Source organism: Chrysemys picta, chromosome 7 (assembly GCF_011386835.1).
Source record: "Chrysemys picta bellii isolate R12L10 chromosome 7, ASM1138683v2, whole genome shotgun sequence".
In the NCBI taxonomy this organism is placed as follows: Eukaryota; Metazoa; Chordata; order Testudines; family Emydidae; genus Chrysemys; species Chrysemys picta.
In genome coordinates, this window is record NC_088797.1 from 57,629,604 (window position 1) to 57,650,686 (window position 21,083).

The following is a 21,083-nucleotide window of genomic DNA, read 5'->3' on the forward strand; positions in this document are numbered from 1 at the left end:
GAGCACAGGAGAGCTGGGCTGGAATCAGGGTGCCGCCTTAGGAGCAGGGAACCACGGCAACGCCCTGGCACCAAGCTCTGGCCTAGCTGGGCTCTGACCTAGGCCTTAGGGCAGAACCCACCATGGTAAGCGCTATTGGAGAGCCTGGGCTAGTTAGCTGAGGCCGGTGGGCGGGGACTAGCCCCCAGTCCTGGCTAATCTAAACTCGATTCAGGGACTGGGTCTGCTGGGCTGGACACTGGCTTGGGGGAGATGAAAGGCTGGGCTTAGAGCCATGCTCCCTCTTGGCAGGGGCGGAGTGGCATGGCCTCTGCCCCTCTGCCCCTACACTAGCACACACTCAGGTGTGGCTAGTCATTGCAGGAGATCCCTATCCCTAGCAAGGGCTGAGGACCTGGTTTCCCCCCCACGATCAGCTCTTTCTGTCAGGCAGGCTGGCTGCTGTTGATCTTAAAGCTCAGAACTGAAGAACTGCTTCGGTCAGGTGGGGTCAGTGCCAGAGACCCCAGCTGGGAGGGGGTCCACAGCATCTTTCATTTCTCCCCCCTCCATCTCCCCATGGGTCACGCTTCACCCCTTGCTGTACCAGGCCCCAAGGTCTGAGATCCAGATGTCACTGGATTCAGATGCCCTTTGCCATATGGGCCACGTCTCTCAGATTCTCCACCAAAGCTATCTGGTGAGTACACCAACTCTAAGGCCCCCGGCGGGGGGGAACACCAATCCTTGTGGCAGGGGACATCTCTCCATGCGTCTGACAAGAGCTTGCTGTACCATGGGAGGCGAGAGAGGGGACACCTCTCTGTGGTGACCCTGGTTCAGGATTTGGGGCAGAGATGCATCTGCAGAGCGGCTTATTTGTCTCATGCTGACCAGAGGTTAGCTCCCCTCTGGCCCTTTCAATCCTGATGCTAACCTAGACTGGATCTTGGGCTGCTGTAAAACAACAGTGCTCCCTTGCTGATTTACACCAGCTGAAGATCTGGCCCCTCATGTTCTTAGCATCAGCCCTGGAAGGGCCAGAGAGGAGCGAGCTTGATTGCAGTGTGAGCCCGCCCTACCTAACCTCTGACCAACGCATGAGAGAAATGAGCCCCTGTCCTTGCAGGTGCATCTCAGATGCCAAAACAGAGTCAGATCTCAGCACTGATCCCATTCCAGCCATATTCCACCACGGGAAACAGACCCTGCTGAGCTGGAGAGCAAGGGCTGTAGGATTTGCAGGTGGAGAGGGAGTCTCAGATGGGGGCATGGCTTGGGAAGGGGAGGGCTGGAGTGTCGTCAGCATTTCTGAACCTCCCTCCGCTGGGATGTTGGCTGAGCCATGCCCAGGAGAACATCCCCCTTCAGCTGTGCCCGGGGAGAAGAGGCTGGGTAGGTGGGCACGAGCCTCTCTGTGCTAGAAGGAGGGTCACATAGGAAGGCCCACAATGCTGCGTCCCAGCTGGGGGAAGTGCCCGTTTCCTGAGACAATGCCACTCTGCTGTCTCCCCACTTAGCTGGACGTAGAGCACAGCAGATGGCTGCCTGGCCAGCTGAGAACTCTTGGCAGGAGGAGCTGCTGGTGGCAGTGAATTGGAGACAGCCTCAGGGCTACGTGAATGTGCTGCACTCTGCCAGCTTGGCAGCGTGGTGCTGCCTTTCTGGTGGGCCCCGTACCACCAGCACGTGCAGGAGGCGCTCACACAGCTTGTTCCTATTGCTTCGCACAAACACCACAGTAAGACTCTGCTGCCTGCACGTGCATGTGCCTCCGACATGTGCCCTGTGCCTGGCTCCCCGGGTGAGCCACTCTGACATGGTACTTCTGCTGCATGCTCCACCCCTTCCTGGGGTGGGCACTCAGCATGGGCCTCTGTCCTGCCCCCCGACACGTCCTACCAGGTCATCTGGTGGTATCTCCTCTCGGTGTGAGCCTCCAGGAGTGCTCCCCTACCCCCATGGGAGCCCCCATGACACCCTCCACCCCCTGCTGTATGCATGCTCGGTGTGAATCTGCAGATCCATGGTGCGTGCACCTTTAGGGTTCTATTGTTGTTTGGTGTCACAGACTCACAGGACTCCTGCTCTCTCTTAGCTCCTGTGATTGTGTGACAGCCCTTCTTGGGGGTCCCCTCTCTCTCTCGGGGGTAAAGTCATAGGCCCCTTCGCCTCCTGGAACCGCACCTCTCTGAGCTTTCAGCATGCCTGTCTCTCGCCAGGGGCCCCCTCAGGGAGTCCACTCGCTCTGGACTCCTGAGGCCTCCACTTCCACAGGGAATAATGCAACCCTGATCTCTAACCTGCAGTGACTCTCAGCCAGCGTAAAACAGAAGTGTTTATTGAACGTCTACAGCATAGGAAACTCTCAGGGCCTCAGACCTAGCATCCCTCAGCATAGTCCATCTAGGTCTCTCCTGCAGCCAGGTGGGCTCTGGCTGCTCTCTCGCCCCAGTCCAGAAGCCCCCCCTCCTTCCAGCCAATCATCCTATATCAGCAGTTTTCAAACTGTGGGTCAGGACCCCGAAGTGGATCCGGACCCCGTTTTAATTGGGTTGCAAGGGCTGGCGTTAGACTTGCTGGGGGTGAAGCTGAAGCCTGAGACTCACCATCCAGGCTGAAGGTGAAGCCTGAGGGCTTCAGCCCTGGGTGGTGGGGCTCAGGTTACAGGCCTGCCCCCTCCTGGGACTGACACCCTTTGGCTTTGGCCCTTTTCCTGGGGTTGTGTAGTAATTTTTGTTGTCAGAAGGGGGTCGTGGGGAAGTTTGAGAACCCCTGGCCTATATCACCAGCCACAACAGCTCCTCCCCTGTCCTTTGTCTTCCTTCCCAGGTAAACAGGTCACTGGAGCCCTCGGTCTTCTGTCCTTTGTTCCCCTCTGGTTGGAACTGGCTAGTCAGGTCACCGGGGTCCTCTCTCTGCAGCCCATTGTCCTTCCACCGGCCAGAACTGGCCAGACTGCCAAGCTGGGGTGGGCCTCCTGCTCACCCCGTCACCGGTCGCTAGGGTCCCCCATCTCCAGGCAGTTGTTTGGGTCACAGCTACTAGGTGAGGTCACATGTCGTCCTCTGTATCAACAAACTCCCTCTCCCACCATCTCGTTAAACACACCACACACACAGAAACTGTAACCCACACAGTATTCATGCAAACCACTAAGAAAATCCCCCACTTCGTCACATCTCTCCCCGCTTCGAGTCTGAACTGAGCGGGGTCACTCCAGCCAGTGACCTGGGGAAGTTCAGGTACCCCTCTCCGGGACAAAGCATTGGCTAGAACATTTGAACCTTTATCAACATGGATCACGTCCATCTCATAACCCTGGAGGATCAGACTCCATCTTAGGGCTTGGCATTAGCCCCTTTCAGTTGGTGCAGCCCTACCCTGCGTCTGAGGCATCTGTGGACACCCTGAAGGCTTGTCCAAGTCTGGGTTTATCCAAGTCTGGGTTTACCAGGACCAGCCCCTGGATTAGAGCCTCCTTCAGCACACAGAGTGCCCACTGGCACTGCTTGGTCCAGACTTCCTTGTCCGGCTTGCCCTTCTTACACAGCTTTATGATGGGAGCCACAGTGTGGTACAAACCTCCAGTAGTACCCTGCCATCCAATTAGAGACCTGGGCCTGTGTTTTGGTTTGAGGAATGGGCCAATCTCTGATCCCCTCCACCTTGGCTAGCTCTGCCTTTAGATGGCCGCTTCCCACCTAGTGGCCCAGCTATGACACCTCTGCTAGCCCCATCTTACACTTTTTGTCCTCTATAGTCGTCCAGCATCCTGGAGGTGTCTCAGCCCCCTCTTCACCTGGGACACATGGTCCTCCCAGGTTGGCCTGAAGACACAGATATTATTTATGCCTGCCCGGGCACAGTCCTCCACCCCCCTCGGTAACTGATTCCCCAGGTGCTGGGAGGTGGCAGGTGCCGCCTTGAGGCTGACAGGTAGAACTAGGAACCCAAAGAGTCCCATACGGGTGATGGGAGCAAATTCCAACCTGGCATCTGGGTCCAAAGGTTTGCCAGCCATTAGCCTTTGGTGATATCCCTGGTAGTGAGGTAACACTCCCCCCCCCCCCCCCCGTCCCGGCCAAACTTGATTAGGAACTTGTTAGCACTAGGCATGGGGCATGCATCGGACACGGTGACAGCATTGATCTTCCAGTACATAGTCCACACAAAGTCTGATTGATCCGTCCTTCTTGGGGACCAGCACCACGGGAGAGGCCCAGGGCTGGTGGGTAGCTGGATCACCCATAGGACCAACATGTCACTGTCCTCTCTCTCCAGATCCTGGGCTATTTTCCCAGTGACTGTGAATGGGGAACACCTGGTGGGTGTGTTGTTTTTGTCTCCCCTCCCCCCATGGACAGTTTTTAGTGAGCCCAGGCTGGAGAGCAGCTGCTGGTAGGGACGCAGCCCCCCTGCTCCCTGCCTGTTGGGCAAGGGTTAGCTGGTCTGAGAACAGGATTGATTCCAGCGGGAGGCTGACTCCTGTCTCAGGGAAGAGATCCACCAGGGGATTCCCCCTCTCCCCCCGCCCACACATAACCAGCACCAACCACTCCCTGTCAACATGTGGCTTCATTGTGTTGACATGGTACACTCATGATATTGGGCCGCGCCAGCACATGACTCACCTTCAGCTGGTTTGTGATCTCACAGGCCTGTCCCAGTCCCAGGCGCCCGTCCCAGTCCCAGGCACCCTTCGCACTGAGCCAAGATCCCTCTCCTGGTCCCCGGTGCCATAGGAGCTGGCAAGCTGCTGTATCGGCCCTTCTGCTTTCATAGAATCATAGAACTGGAAGGGACCTTGAGAGGTCATCTAGTCCAGTTCCCTGCACTCAAGGCAAGACTAAGTATTATCTTGACCATCCCTGACAGGTGTTTGTCCAACCTGCTCTTAAAAATCCCCAATGGTGGAGATTCCACAACCTCCCTAGGCTATTTATTCCAGTGCTTAACCACCCTGATAGTTAGGAAGTTTTTCCTAATGTCCAACCTAAACTGCCCTTGCTGCAATTTAAGCCCATTGCTTCTTGTCCTATCCTCAGCTGTTAAGAAGAACAATTTTTCTCCCTTCTCCTTGTAACAACCTTTTATGTACTTGAAAACTGTTAACATGTCCCCTCTCAGTCATCTCTTCTCCAGACTAAACAAACCCAGTTTTTTCAATCTTCCCTCATAAATCATGTTTTCTAGACCTTTAATCATTTTTGTTGCTCTTCTCTGGACTTTCTCCAATTTGTCCACATCTTTCCTGAAATGTGGCGCCCAGAACTGGACACAATACTCCAGTTGAGGCCTAATCAGCACGGAGTAGAGCGGAAGAATTACTTCTTGTGTCTTGCTTATACATCCCAGAGTGATGTTTGCTTTTTTTGCAACAGTGTTACACTGTTGACTCATATTTAGCTTGTGATCCACTATGACCCCCAGATCCCTTTCCGCAGTACTCCTTCCTAGACAGTCATTTCCCATTTTGTATGTGTGAAACTGAATGTTCCTTCCTAAGTGGAGTACTTTGCATTTGTCCTTATTGAATTTCATTCTCTTTACTTCAGACCATTTCTCCAGTTTGTCCAGATCATTTTGAATTTTAATCCTATCCTCCAAAGCACTTACAACCCTTCCCAGCTTGGTATTGTCCGCAAACTTTATAAGTGTACTCTCTATGCCATTATCTAAATAATTGATGAAGATATTGAACAGAACCGGACCCAGAACCGATCCCTGTGGGATCCCACTCGTTATGCCCTTCCAGCATGACACTGAACCACTGATAACTACTCTCTGGGAACAATTTTGCAACCAGTTATGCACCCACCTTATAGTAGCTCCATCTAGGTTGTATTTCCCTAGTTTGTTTATGAGAAGGTCATGTGAGACAGTATCAAAAGCCTTGCTAAAGTCAAGATATACCACATCTACCACTTCCCCCCATCCACAAAGCTTGTTACCCTGATATGGGCCATAAGGATATGACACATGCTGGGTGAACAGCAGACACAGGAGGCGGCCTTACTGCAGGTGGCCAAGCCATCATTCACCTCCTATGCTCAGCCCCAGTCCTCCATGTGGGACATTGGCCTCCCATGAGACATCTGACTCAACCTCCCCAGAGAGATACACCCCCATCTCTTCTCAATCTCAGTGTGAGCACACTACATACAGCACAGTCACTTGCATGACCACACACACCCTGTGACCTGGGCATAAGCCAGATATGTCACCGTGGAGCCAGAGCCTGAGAATTACAGAGGAGAGGTGTATCTACAAGGCACCACTGGCAAAGCAGTCCACCCACCCGCAGGTAGAGGAGCAATCCATCTCCTATCACAGCGGGTACTTGGAGAAATCAGTGCAAGGAGGAAGAAGGGGATGAAGGTCGGGGCTCAAAGGAGAAGGCTCCATTACTGCCCTAATAGAGTCTAGGAGCCTCAGAAGCTCTTCCTCACTGAGGCCCAAGCCAGAGAGTTACAGGCTCACTCCAAAGCCATCTAACACCCTTGTGATGGCTGGTGCAGGAGCTACAGAGGCCAGGCCACAGGATTTATGCACTGTCCCTATGTAGAAGTCTATAAACTGTGATCAAGTCACCCCTTAACCTTCTCTTTGTTAAGCTAAATCAATTGAGCTCCTGAAGTCTATGGCTGTAAGGCAGGTTTTCTAGCCCTTCAGTCATTTTCATGGCTCTTCTCTGAACCCTCTCCTTTATCAGCATCCTTCTTGAATTGAGGTCTGGACATAGTATTCCAGCAGTGGTCATGCCAGTGCCAAATACAAAGGTAACACAAACTGTACATCTACTTGATAGCCAAGGATCAAGCCCTTTTGGCCACAGCATTGCCCTGGAAGCTCATGTTCAGCTGCTTATCCATCATGAGCCCCAAATCTTTTTCAGAGTCACTGCTTCCTAGGATAGAGTCCCTCACCCTGTAAGTGTGGCCTGCATTCTTTGCTCCTAGATGTACAGCTGGCTATATTAAAACACATATTGTTTGCATGCATCCAGTTCATAAAGCAATCCACTTATAGGGGTAAAGAAGGGATTCCCCCACCCCCACAATGTATTATGGGAGGGTTTTGCTATCCCCTTCCTCTGAAGCATCCTCCAGCATGGCCGAAGATGGGACACTAGGTGAGCTGGTTTGAGGTATTCTGCTTCTTGGGCGCTTGACTGGCTGGTTCCTGCTCACATGCCCCGAGTCCAACTGATCACCACATGTAGGGTCAGGAAGGAATTTTTCTCCAGGACAGATTGGCAGTGACCTTGGGTTTTTGTTTTTTCCTTTTTCTTGGCCTTTGCCTTCCTCTGAGTGAGTCACGTGCCAGGATTATTTGGGTGTATCTCATGTAATAATTTCTCTGCCATTGTGGGGGCTTCAGGCACTGGTGCACCTTGGTCCTTCCTATTATCTGCCTGTGGAACATAATAGTTGAGTCTCCTCAGGGCTGTACCACTTTGGCCTAATTTCAGGTATTGAGTTTAGTGTGTGGGTGCTGGGTGGTGCTGGGGGCCTGTGGTATAGAGGAAGTCAGACTAGATGATCTGGTGGTCAATTCTGGCCTTAAGCCCTATGACTGCATGACCTCTTGTATAGCACAGGCCAGAGAATGTTCCCCCAAATAATTCCTGGAGCAGATATTGTAGTAAAACAGCAATCATGATTTAAAAATTGTCAGGGATGCAGAATTCACTACAACTCTTGGTAAATTGTTCTAAAGATTAATTCCCTTCACTGTTAAAAATGTATATCTTATTTCCAGTGTGAATTTGTCTAGCTTCAACTTCCAGCCATTGGATCGTGTTCTGCCTTTCCCTGCTAGCTTGAAGGAGCCCTTTGTTAAATATGTGCTCCCCAGGTCCGTACTTATAGCCTGTGATCAAGTCCCCCCTTAACCTTCTCTTGATTCAGCTAAATAGATTAAGCCCCTTGAGTCTATCACTCTAAGGCAGGTTTTCTAATCCTTTAATCATTCCTATGGATCTTTTCTGAATTGTCTACAATTGTACATCCTTCTTGAATTGTGCACACCAGAACTGGACATAGTATTCCAGCAGCAGCTGCATCAGAGCAAAACACAGAGATGAAATAACCTCTCTATCCTACTCAAGATTCCCTTGTTTATGCATCCAAGGATCATATTCGCCTTTTTTGCCACAGTATCACACTGGGAGCTCATGTTCAACTGACTATCTACCACAGTCCCCAAGTATTTTTTAGTACCACTGCTTCCCAGGACAGAGTCCGTTCCCCTCACCCGGCCATAAGTCTGGCCCGCGTTCTTTGTTCCTAGATGGATACATTTACATTTAGTCATATTAAAACACATGTTGTTTGATTGTGCCCAGGTTACCAAGCGATACAGCTCGTGCTATACCAGCGACCTGTCCTCTTCATTATTTACCACTCCCTCAATTTTTGTGTCATCTGCAAACTTCATCAGTGATGATTTTGTTTTTTCCAAGTCATTAATAAAAATGTTAAATAGTGTAGGGCCAAGAGCCAATCCCTGCAGGATCCCACTAGAAACAGAACCATTCAATAATGATTCCATGTCTATAATTACATTTTGAGATCTGTCAGACAGCTTTTAATCAATTCAATGTAGGCTAAATTTTATATTGTTCTAGAATTTTAATCAAAATGTTGTGTAGTACCAAGTCAAATACCTTACAGGAGTCTAAGTATATTATATCAACACTATTATCTTTATCAACCAAAGTTGTAATCTCATAAAAAAAAATTAAATTAGTTTGACAGGATCTATTTTCCATAAACCCATGTTGATTGGTATTACTGTAATTATGTTACCCTATTTTAACTGTTTATTACTCAAGTCTCCTATCAACCATTCCATTATCTTGCCTGGGATCGATGTCAGACTGACAGGCTTATAATTATCTGAGTATCAGAGGGGTAGCCGTGTTAGTCTGAATCTGTAAAAAGCAACAGAGGGTCCTGTGGCACCTTTAAGACTAACAGAAGTATTGGGAGCATAAGCTTTCGTGGGTAAGAACCTCACTTCTTCAGATGCAAGTAATGGAAATCATAATTATCTGAGTCATCTCATTTACCCTTTTTAGATATTGGTACAACAATGGCTTTCTTTGTGTCTTCTGGAACTTCCCCAGTGTTCTGAGACTTATTGAAAATCAATATTAATGGTCTAGTGAGCTCCTCGGCCAGCTCTTTTGTAACTCTTGGATGCAAGTTGTCTGGACCTGCTGACGTTAAAATGTCTAACTTGAGTAGCTGCTGTTTAACATCCTTGTGAGATACTAATGGAATGGTATGATGACGCGTAAAACCCCACACTGAAGAGCAAGGTGTTAAGGAAAAGCTCCGGGCCCAGGCAGCTTCCCCACAACCACACCTGCAAAGCCTGCGCAAGCTGGAGGAGAGGCTTGAAAGCAGAAGCAGAGCAGCTCAGAAGGAGGCAGGCAATGGAAGGGAGCAGATAGCTGCTCTGAATTCTTGGGAGAAGTAGGCCCTGGAACTCATTGCCAGAGACTTGAGCAAACCTACAAAAAAGAGGCAGAGGACTGATTATGCAGGTCAGAGACTTTACTTGACACTTTTTGATTTACACTGTGTGGAAAAGGAGACTTGTGTAGGAAGTAGTTGGGGGAGAGGGCTGATTAGCACCCCAAGGTGCAGAGTGTAACTGCCCACCATTGGGCCCTGGACCAGAGCCCGGTGGAGAGGGCAGTGCTTCCCTACCCATTCCAAGAAGACATGAGAACAGGAGTCTTCACCTTGGGGAAGAACCCAGCTGGGGAAGACCTGACCGTTCGAGGGCCCAGACCCCCCAAAATCCCCGTGCTAAAGGGAAGGACTGGAAACCCTTGAAGGGGCATTGAAGGACAGGATGATATTTGCAACTGGGAGGTGACCTGCCACACCCCTGCTTGCTCACTAGGCAGCACTGTTGGTGGTGTTCCATCTTGTACAAATCCAAAGAGAGTTATCACTTTATGATGAGACTATATCATCTGTTTTTTCCAAATACAGAACAGAAATATTTATTGAACACTTTTGCCTTTTCTGTATTGTTACTGATATTTCTACCATTTCCATCTGGAGAGGGATCCATACCACTGTCAGGATTCTTTTTGTTCCTACTATACTTTAAAAAACCTCCTCATTTTCCTTAACTCTGCTAGTGACAGATTTCTCCCTTATCAATTTTCTACAGTTCCTAGTTTCTGATTTATATTATCAACTTCCTCTTTCTTCCATTTGTGATCTATCATTTTTTGTTATTTATAGCTGCCTTCACTTCCCCTGTAAACCATGTCAGTTTTTTAAACAATATGGCCTTCTTCCTCGATTGTGGCTTTTCAGGCATCTAGTAAAGTGTTTTTAAACAAGTCCCAATTATCATTCAAGTTTTTCCGATTAAATTCTTCCTCCCAGCTGATTTGACTCATAACTGTTTGCAGTTTTGTGAAACTGGCTCTTTTAAAGCATTATATATATAATTACTGGTCTGGACTGTATTCTATTTGCACATTATAAATGTGATCATACCATGACCATTGTACCTAAGCTAACATGAACTAATAGTTCTGTGATCAGTTCCTCTTTATCTGTCAAGATGAGGTCTAATATATAATTCCGCCATGTTGGATGCAACACTTTTTGACTTAGGAAATTGTCAGCTGTAATGTTCAGAAATTCCAGGAATGTTTTAGTACTGGCAGCATGAGACTTCCAGCTGTATGTTTCTCAGATTAAAGTCCCCCATGATCACATAGTTTTTCTCTCTACTACATGGGCCCTGGTTACGTTCTTCCTGGCCAAGCCCATGGGCTCAGTGAGCGTTTCCCGGAATGTACTCCACCTTCACCACCAGTTTCCCATTCATCTTTCCCTCCCATTTGTCTCTCAAGTCCCGGGGTCCCCTCACTTTTCTTCCAGACACCAACTCAAAAGGGTGGACCCCTATGAATTTCTGGGGCAGTGAGAGTTTTGCAGCCCCCTCGCCTGGTGCACTGGCCCCCCTGATGTTTAGAGGGAGGGACATGTACTTCTGGTGAACCACCAGCTGCCCCCTGATCCCACAAGGTTCAGTTTTCCCGGTAGCAGATCCCTTTTCTTACAGGGATCTTTCCCTGCAATTCTTCCCCAGGATCTTGCAACCCCGGGGCCCATAAGGACCCTCAGCTTTTTCAAGGAGGAGTTCTTCTGTTGCTTGGTCTGGAGTTCAGCTGCTGGGTTCGGGCCCAGCCCTCGTTGGCTGTACTTCAGTTTCCACACTTCTTGGTCTCAGCCCTGTTCCTGATAACTCACCTCCCCCCACTGGAGGTTCCACGCCCCCTGCTGGGTAGATTGCTGGTGCCAGGCCAAGCGCCCTCTCTCCCCCTTAGCCAAGACCCACTGTGTGGAAAAGGAGACCCACACTGTCTGGCCAGGTCTCCAATCCATCCCCCATCAGCACCTCCTCAGGTAGCTGATTATGCACCCCAACCTCTTTGGGGCCAGCTTTGGGCCCCCCATTTCATATGTATCTTCACTACAGGACCTTAACTTGGGGTCTGATCACCCCCTTCAGGGTTAGGTATGCATTGGGCACTACTGGATATGGGTCCACCACCTCAGCTGTTGTCACCTTAGCCCCCATCTAGGCAACGAGCCCACTGCTTTGGTTACAGCATCAGAGCCAGCATGAGCCACCTCTTCCCGGTGCAGGACCGGCCTGTCACACTCCACTCCAGGGATCTGGCTGCAGATAGGAAGGTAACCCAAGCCTCACAGATCTTCCTTTGTGCTACTAGCTAGGGGGAACATCCCCTCCTCCCCAGCAGCCGGGCCATTCACATGCACACTGGCTTCCGCCCTCTCCGCCTTCCTATCTCTGGGTTCAGCTCTTTGACTGTTACAGGGTCTGGAGCCTGTCTTAAAGAGACACAGTCATCCAAGGGTACGTCAAAGTTGATGTGCTGAAAGACGCCAGCTACCAGCCCTCCTCCCCCCCTCCCATCCTTCCTCTGTCTGCACAAGAATCTGAGCCATAAGGAGGGCGAATGGCTTTATATTTGGGACCTTCACCCAAGTTATACAGTTCCTCAGCATCTGGTGGAGTTGCACCACACTGACAAGAATTCTCGGTCCCAGAATGTCTCCACCCCGTGAATATCTCCCAGTTGATCACCACCTTCTGCTCCCACTGGGTTTCAGAGGTGCCTGAGCCCAGGGGTGTATAACAAGACCTATCTGCTGGACTTGGGGTGGAAGCCTGTCTGCCACTCCTCCCTGGCCAGCTCTGCCCCCAGGAGCTGGCTGGGTGACTGCTTCCTCCGAAAGGATAGAGCTGTGGGATAGACATACAGCTCACTCTCTGAGCCTGTATTACAGGTTGTCTTCCCTTTGTCAAGTTAACCCTTTGAGGGCTCTCTTGGGCCAAGATTTTCTTTGTTTTTAGGCATTGCACCACCTTGTGTCCTTTTGCCTGCAGTAATTACATTCCAGGTCCCTCGGGTCCCATATAGGGGTCTGCCTACTCTGGGATTTGTGGGCACCCCTGCATTGGCTTCCTAAAGTCCCATCTCCGAGAAGTCTCTGGGTGACTCCCCTTCTGAGTCCCTGACTTGAATCTCCCCCCCCCCCCCCCCAGATCTGCTGTTTATAAATTCATTTGCCAGCATACGTGGTCCGCTAACCACATCTTAAGGTCTAGATGGCAGATGTTAGACAGTTGCTCCAATCCCATCAGATTATACATGTCTTTGTGGGGATATTCTCCCAGTGGGATGGTGACCTCCTTGTAGGTGATGCCTGGGGTCTTGCATAATCCTGGAAATGTTTTCTACATCCCTCAGGGGTCAATTCAAACTTGAGCAGTCACGCCTGTTTGAACCGTTTTTAGTCCCCGGATTCTGAACACCTTTATGGATTTAGGACCAAGTATGGGGGTGGGGGTTAGAGAGCAGAGCTCATCCATAGGATCAACTGAGTTTGAATCAGAAGCCTTCTCACAAGCAGTGAGGTCGGCATCCATATCCCTCCCCCATTACACTGGGGCACACTTTGGAATCTAGGCTTCCTGCTGAACTGGTATCATGGGGTCCTTCCCACTTACCCCATGGCAAGTCCTCTTTGCCTGCCTCTCCTCCAACTTCAGTTCCTGTTTCTGCTGCTCCAAGGAGTTTGCTAACCTGCTAGCCTCCGCTCCTCTAGCTCCTTCACTCTCAGCTCCAGTTTCCATCTCTTCACCTCCACTGGAGGAAACTCAGGTTGGGATGTCCCCCTCCCGACCGGGGAACTGGGTCTGATGGACCTACTGCTGCTGCCCTGACTGCCCCCCACTACTCCCAGGCTCTACAGGCATCTGGAGAGCCCCACTGGGGTCTGGCCCTTGCTCTTTGGACTGGTCACTCTCTACCAGCCAGGCAATCAGCTGCTCCTGGGTGAACCTCCCAACACACAGCCCTCTCTCCCTGCACAGACATGCAAGGTCCCTTTTAGGGAGCTGGTTCTAGGCCCTTTCCTTGCTGGTTCCTTCAATTCCTCTTGTCTTATCTCTGGCAGCCACTCACTGCAGAGCCTCTCCGCTCACAGCCAACTGTCTACAGGGTGCATCCACCAACTCTCCTCTACTACCAAGTTGTCATGGACTCACAGGACTCCTGCTCTGTCTCAGCTCCCTATGGTCCCCTGGGAGGAACCCCCTTCAGTGCGACAGCCCTTCTCAGGGGTTAAGCTGTAAGCCCCTCCACCTCCTGGAACTGCACCTCTCTGAGCCTCCAGTACACCTGTCTCTCCCCGTGGGCTCCTCAGGGAGTCCACTCACTCTGGACTCCCAGGGCCTCCATTCCCACAGGGAATAATGCAACCCTGATCTCTAGACCAGAGCGACTCTCAGCCAGCATAAAACAGGAGGGTTTATTGAGTGTCAGAACACAGCATAGGAAACTCTCAGGGCCTCAGGCCTGGCCTCCCTCAGCACAGTACATCTAAGTCTCCCTTGCATCCAGGTGGGCTCTGGCTGCTCTCTCGCCCTAGTCCAGAAGTCCCCTCCTTCCAGCCGATCATCCCATATCACCGGCCACAACAGCTCAATTAAGAGGTCGCTGGAGCCCTCTGTCTTCTGTCTTTTGTTCCCCTCTGGCTGGAACTGGCTGGTCAGGTCACCGGGGTCCTCTATCCTCAGCCCTTTGTCCTCCCACTGGCCAGAACCGGCTGACTGCCAAGCTGGGGTAGGCCTCCTGGTCACCTGGTCACCGGTCACTAGGCAGTTGTCCGGGGTCCCAGCTGCTAGGCGAGGTCACACCTGGTCTTCTGTAATAACAAACTCCCTCTCCCAGCACCTTGTTAAATACACCACACACAGGGAAACTGAGACCCGCCCATTATTCATGCAAAACACTAAGAAAATCCCCCACTTTGTCCAGATCCTACCCCGTGTATATGCCACTCTGGTCAATGGGAGCTTTGTGCACACAGTGGCTGGAGGATTGGGTCCTTAATACTGTCTGAGTGCTAGATGGTTGGACAAAGCCTGGAGATGAACTCCCTTCTGTCCTGCGATGGGACCTGGACAGTCCTTCACCTTTGGGGAACCCATGCCCCGGTTTCAAGCTGATGTGCCCAGCACCAGGAGTGCGGAGTTCTCTGAAAACACCACTCCAACCTGATGCTGCTTGCTCTGTATTTATCTGGCCGACCACCTTTCTTCTGCCCAGACTCAAGCACATTGGAGCTGTACAGGACCAAGCTGAGTCTGTCCCAAACACACCCAGCGACTGAGAACCTCATTCTTCCTGATAGGAAGGGGCAGGGCTTCAATCAATCTGAGTGGGGCGTGTTCTGGTGTGGACAGAAAGCACGATGTGAATTCATGCCAGTGATGGGAATTGTAGCATGAACAAGGGAATTGGTTGGTGCCTTTATACCATTATGAAGCACTCACTGGTGGCAAGACAGAAGGCTGCCTCAGAAGCCAAATGTTGTAAGGGGTGTCTAGATGTGGGATGGGGAGCTGTAGCTACTGGTGATCTTAATTAATTAGAAAACACCCATTACTAACCAAGGCTGGCTGAAGCTAGCTGCTCCCTTCTGCTTGTAACCACCTTGACAGGATGCTATGGCAACGAGGAAAGGGAGGCAGAGGGTGCTTAGCAACTAGAAAGGGCTGACAGCAGGATTTTGAGAGGGACAGTTGAGAAATGGCAGCTGGAGTGTTGAATGACTGACTGGGAAATAACAGAATGAATGTTCCCCTTAGAACATGACTTAGAAGCGCACAGCTGTACGGCATGTGGGGGGACAGCCAACTCCATGCAGACAATACCCAGACCCTGGACAAACAGATAAACTCCCACAGGGTGTGAGCCATTGCCAGTTATTACAACGAGAACAGGAAGTGGCACAACGGGAATCTCTTTACCCAGGTGACAGCTGTAGCAGGCAACAGGAGAAAGTACAATGTTAATCTGTCCCCGTGACTACAGGAGTAGGAGGTGGCATGAAAAGATTCCTTGTCCCCTGGCGACAGTTGTAGTGAGTTCAGGAAGTGGCATTACATGAATTGGGTCCCACAAGAACAGTTGTAAAAAGAACAGGAAGTGGTATTATACAACTGGTATCCTGGGAACTGACCTGTTAGTGAAATGGTGAGGGGTTGTGGCAGGTCAGGCTTGAGATGCAGCAACAGAGCTGAGAATACAATCCCGGACTGGAATAGCAGTGTACTCTGAGGAGCCTGGGGCATAGCAGGGGCTCCTGGTCGGGATTGAGGGGTGTCATGCAAGCTGTGTGGGTGCCAGACTGGAATATTGAGGGGGTTTCAGGTCAGTCTGGAGATGACTCACAGAAGATGCTTGTACAGTACTAGATTGAATATTGATTTATTTTTTAAGTGCAGGCCAATCTTCTGGTTAAGGTTTTATGTTAGACTTACATGTGAGCTAAATAGTTCTTCAAGCCAAACAAAAATGCTGCTTGAGAAAGTACAGTTTGAAAAACTGCTTTGAGATGTTTTAGCTCATTCGCAGGGAAACTGGAGTCACCTTGGTTATGACACTCACATCCATGCACATTTTGTTCTGGTCGCCACTGATTGAAAGACTGGGTTATTGGCTTTCTTTCTTGAAGGCACTTCTGTTTAAAAATCCAAGTGACTTTGACTTGGCAAGGGATGGATTTTAGCTTGTCATCAGTTTAGCCAAACTTGAGGACTTAGGAGTCAAGGCTGATGCTTCCAATTTAAAGTTAGTATAGTAGCTCTGCCATTAGGAACAAAAAGTTAATTTCAAAGCCTGGAGCATGAATCAGCTCATTTTTGTCTTAAAATGTTAAGTGCCAGATATATTATCTTCTGCCCTAGGTTCTGCTGATTTAGAGCCCGAAATCAGGATTGCAGGCTGGAGATGGTGGATTTCAGACACTACACAGCTTTCAGGAGTGCACTATCTAATCCATGCACGCCAGTTTAAAGAGGCAGAGAGGAACACCACCTATCAATCAGAAGCAAATGGGAGAACCTGGAGAGAGATGTGGACATTGAGAGAGAGAGAGAGAGAGAGAGAGAGAGAGAGAGAGAAATTATTGTAAAGATCAATGCAAGATTTTGCCTTCAGATATAGCCAGAAAATCAATCTGGAGAAGGCAGTTAAGAGGTCACTTTGAGAGGCCCAACAGAGCTCGTAACCTCTCTGAGTTGGGCTTGAAATGTCCCGTCTTATTTGGAGCGCAGTGGAGATGTTGGTCATTAACAGAAAGCAAAAGCAGCATCACCCTGGCAGCAGGTGGATAGAATCTGGAAGGGAGACGTGGGTTTTTAGTAGACTTTGGACGGAAAGCATAAAAAGGGCCTTCAGCCGGGAACAAGTTGGAACGTGATTTGTGAGCTGCTTGTAGTTGCCGCCTTAAAGAGTCAGGCTTCGCTTGCTGTTAGGATCAGTTAAAACTTGGCTCCTTGGAGTCATGTGCGTGTTTGTGACATGGTTGGCTATGGGTTATCTAGCTACAAGAAGTGGCTCCCAACAGCAATACTGGGAAGTGTGCATAAGGGTTGGAAGGCTGGCCGACAGTAGATGAGACAGGTTGAAAACAAACTCTAATTTATGATATCCATATTGTAGTGCTGTGCTATCATCAATGTATTTATCCCCCACCACTCCTGAAAGGGAGGGAAATGCTATTATCTCCATTTTACAAATGGGGAAACTGAGGCACAAGCACTCAGCCAGGTTCACACAGGGAGTCTGTGACAGAGCAAGCAATAGACCCTGGGTGTGTCAAAACATAGGCTAGTGCCCTAGCAGTGGGCCATCCTTCGTGTGTTGGTCTTATTGTAATCACAGACAGATATTGGACAAAATTCAGTGGGAGTTACACCTGCTTACACCAGAGCTGAATTTGGCCCATTGACTCAAATATCAAGACTACATACCATGTTCAAAAACCAAGTTGAGGAGTTGGGGAAAATGGAAGCCAATAGTTTCAGAAGCAGCAAAATCCGCCTCTAAATCTCCTTCCCTCCCCCCCCCGCCCCGCACTCAGGAGAGCTCTCTGCCATCCTCTGCACCTGACCCCTGTGTGGAGCATGCTTGGCTGGCTTCCAGAATTCCACACATGCAGTGTGCACTAGAACCGTGTGGAGCGGAGAGGAGTCTGTGTCCTTAGTGGATGAAGCAGACTCTGCAGGAGATCTGATTCTGTAACTGGCTCAGGAGAGGAGGCCTCTTTAAAAGTCAATTAGAGGACCGTAAAAATAAATCAGAGTAGGACATTATGGGGCTGCCAGCAAATCTGGACGAGGTCAGTGTTGCTGAATGTTTGCTGTTGAGTGGATTCTGGATGCTTTTGATTGGGAGAACTTCTCTGTCTCTGGGTCAGTCTGATCTAAAAGCTAACCCTAGAGTAGCTCTTCTAACATGTCAGTCTAAGGCCTCAAGGAGTGAAGTAGTATAGGAAGCAGAATACACAGGATTGGGCGCTGAACTGCAGGTTAGGAGACCTGGGTGCTAATCTCTGTTTGCCCCTATGTGCCTCGGTTTTCCCATCTGTAACATGCAGATAATAATATCACCCTTCCTTTGTAAAGTGCTTTGAGATCAATGGATGAGAAGTGCTAAGTAAAGAAGTCAGCATACTGGTCTGGATTATAAACTACTGCTTTCCTAGGAATGCAGGGAGTTTGTTCCAGTTAAAATGTCCATTAAGGCATTTACATTGGTGGGTGTTGCACACTGGATGGAGATCCTGCAATCAGCCCGTTGTGTAAATTGGATGCACGCTTTGTGGGACTCGGAGGATGAATGGCACTTTGTCGCATGCCTTCAATATGCAGGGAGGGGCGGGGAGGGAAGGATGTGGGCTAAGGACCATTCGATGGCCATGCAAGGAGCTGGCGGCTCTGTTCTGTGTGCGTGAGTGTATGAATGAGCCTCTCTAAACCCCAGTTAGCTGTGAGAATTCACTGACCCATAGTCTTTTGACAGTATTTCCATAAGCCATAAAGAATTTCAGAGATGAAATAGCACAAGCAATTATGAGGAATATGATTGAGCTAGATTGTGCCTTTAGGGCACCTGCCTGCCCTGGAGCGGGCAAAGAGGGACTTTGCAATGCCAGCAGCTCCTGGAGGAAGGCCCAGAACCTGCGTGGGTGCTGGGGGACCACACACAGCACTGGCAGCTTCCCTGGTTGGTGCATATGAGGTTTCCCCTGGACCTTCTGCACTGAGTCTGGGATCGGGCCTGCCCCCTGCAGAAGGACGCTTCGGCCGAGGAGGGCGGCTGCTCACAGAGCTTGGCACCATCTAACCCAAGAGTTGAGTTTGTACAGTGTTATGGATAGTCCCAAACTTACCCCTGGAGTAGCACCATTAAAGTACCTGCTGATGTATCCACAGCACAAGGCTGAGGTTACTGGGGTGCTTATATTGGTCCCAGAAAAGCTATGACCTCACCCACTTTGTCTCTCTAATCGCCTAGGACCGACAGGGCTACAAAAACACTGCACAGATATATAGGAGCTAGGTATTACTCTATTATTAGAGCCTCACCAGGCCAGCACTCAGGGGTTAAGCTGAGCTGAAGGCCATGGGACTGTGATCCAGTCAGTCCAGCAGGGAAAGTCTCCAGAGTTCTTCTATCTTGGATCCTCTCTCTGGGCCAGTGGTGGCTATAAACCAATGCAATTTCCATGCTCCCTGCGGGGTGCTGCACCCAGGCACAGCTCTCTGGGCCACCAGCTGAGCAGAACCCCCAGTTCCCCATTCAAGGGCCTGGCTCCACTTCAGTGCCACCAGTCCATGTCAGAGGGGAAATTTCTTCCCTGCTCTGAAAGCTGTTTCAGCTCCACAGGGCTGGAGACAGCTGAGTCAGGAGAGCAAAGAGAAACGTGCTCTGCACAAGTGGAGATGGGGCTGGAGGGGGCCTTTCAGAACCAAGGGAGAGCCCTGGACTTGGGCATCTCTGGAGAGAGCTTCTTCTGCAGAAGAGTCATCCTCCCTCCCAGCGTGCTGGGTTAGTTTTTCTGTTGAGCCTGCCGCTGGTCCTCTCCACTGACCATGCTCCTGGGACCCTTGTGCACCTGCTTAGACCGGAATCATGGGCTAGGTGAAAGAGAAGAGAGGGCACAGTGAGGGGGGAGGGTGTCCCTGTGGCAAGACGTGGCTGGCTTCTTTCAGAGCAGGAGATGTGTCAGACATTGCACAGCTGGAGAGCAGGATATATACGCAGGGCAAGTCTTCAATTATATCCCTTTCCCTAACAGGAAAGGCCCCTCTGCCCAGCAGCAGGAGACAGCCTGGTGGGGTCAGATGATGTGTCACTGAGGGCTACAGCTCTGCCTCCAAACTCTAGGTTGGGCATCAAACAAAACCAAAGTGGGGAACACCCAGATCCCACCCCTCATACTTCCAGCCAGTTCTGCGGCCTAGTAGCAGTGTCTAGAGCTGAAGCCTCCTAGGACATCTCTCTTCAGAGAGCTGTGGAGAGCCAGGTAGTGAGCTGCAGAAAGGACAGTGAGCCTGGGGTCAGGAGCCCAGGTGCCTTAGCAAGATGCAGTGGAAAAAGTTTTGTTGCAAGACTTTACTCGAGGCTTCTGTTTTTGTTGCAGTGACCATCCTCTGAGTCAGCTGGTCTCGGACTCGGACTCCGAGATGGACAGCACGGAGCAGCTGGCACTGGGCAGCACAGACACGCTGTCCAATGGGCACAAGGCTGACCTTGAGGCTGCCAAGCGCCTGGCAAAGAGGCTCTACAACCTGGACGGATTCAAAAAAGCAGACGTGGCTCGCCATTTGGGGAAGAAGTACGTGTGGGTATTATCAGGAGAGGCTGTTCATCCAGGGCACTGCTCAGTCACTGAGGAGACAGAGCAGCCTGCTGCATGCATAGGTGCTGCCACAGGGGCATAGGAGCATGCAGAGAATGGTAGGAAAGAGAGCCACACCCAAGGACAGACTGCCCTTAGCAGGAGCTCATGGGAGCGCTCCTCACAACCCACATCTAAAAGGCCACATATGCCCAAAGTTCATACTGCATTCAGGCTCCAGGGAGAACTCAGAATATTGCCCTCTGGAGATCAATGCAATAAACCTCAAAACTGGAGACTGTATTGGGTGTGTCCACCCCCATCGCACTTTCCACTGTCCTATCTCATGTCTCCTGGTGTGGTACTAAGTGCTTTAAAATCACTTGATGATTACCTGTTCTGTTCATTCCTTCTGAAGTACCTGGCATTGGTCACTGTCGGAAGACAGGATACTGGGCTAGATGGACCTTTTGTCTGACCCAGTATGGCTGTTCTTATGTTCTTAAAATCTCCTCTGTTCCCCCCACCCCCATCTCCATCCCTCCCTCTCTCTCTATACTGGTCTGTCATTGTGGTCTGGTCTATTCAACTCTCTCTCCCCTCTCTTTCAGTAATGAGTTCAGTAAGATGGTGGCTGGGGAATATCTGAAATTCTTCGTGTTCACTGGGATGAGTCTGGACCAGGCTCTCAGGTCAGAATCTTTCATGGGGACATGTATGTTTTTAGGAGCCGTTCACCATCAGAATCTATGTGCGCCCCAGCAACACGGGCCATCTGCAGTTCAAGAGCAAAAGGTCCCCCCTCCCAGGCTGGCCCTAGACCCAGCACCAAAA

General features: G+C 50.4%; 1 protein-coding gene across 2 annotated transcripts in view; it reads left to right on the forward strand.

Moving 5' to 3' along the window:
• Positions 1 to 21,083, forward strand: part of PSD (pleckstrin and Sec7 domain containing) — a 90,727-nt gene that overhangs the window by 38,286 nt on the left and 31,358 nt on the right. Inside the window, exons 6-7 of one of the 2 annotated variants that reach the window (XM_042850189.2) lie at positions 20,052 to 20,252; positions 20,861 to 20,941. In XM_042850189.2, coding sequence (XP_042706123.2) covers positions 20,052 to 20,252; positions 20,861 to 20,941 — 282 coding nt within the window. The remainder of the gene's footprint in view (positions 1 to 20,051; positions 20,253 to 20,860; positions 20,942 to 21,083) is intronic. The other variant, XM_005285534.5, reaches the window with a different exon arrangement.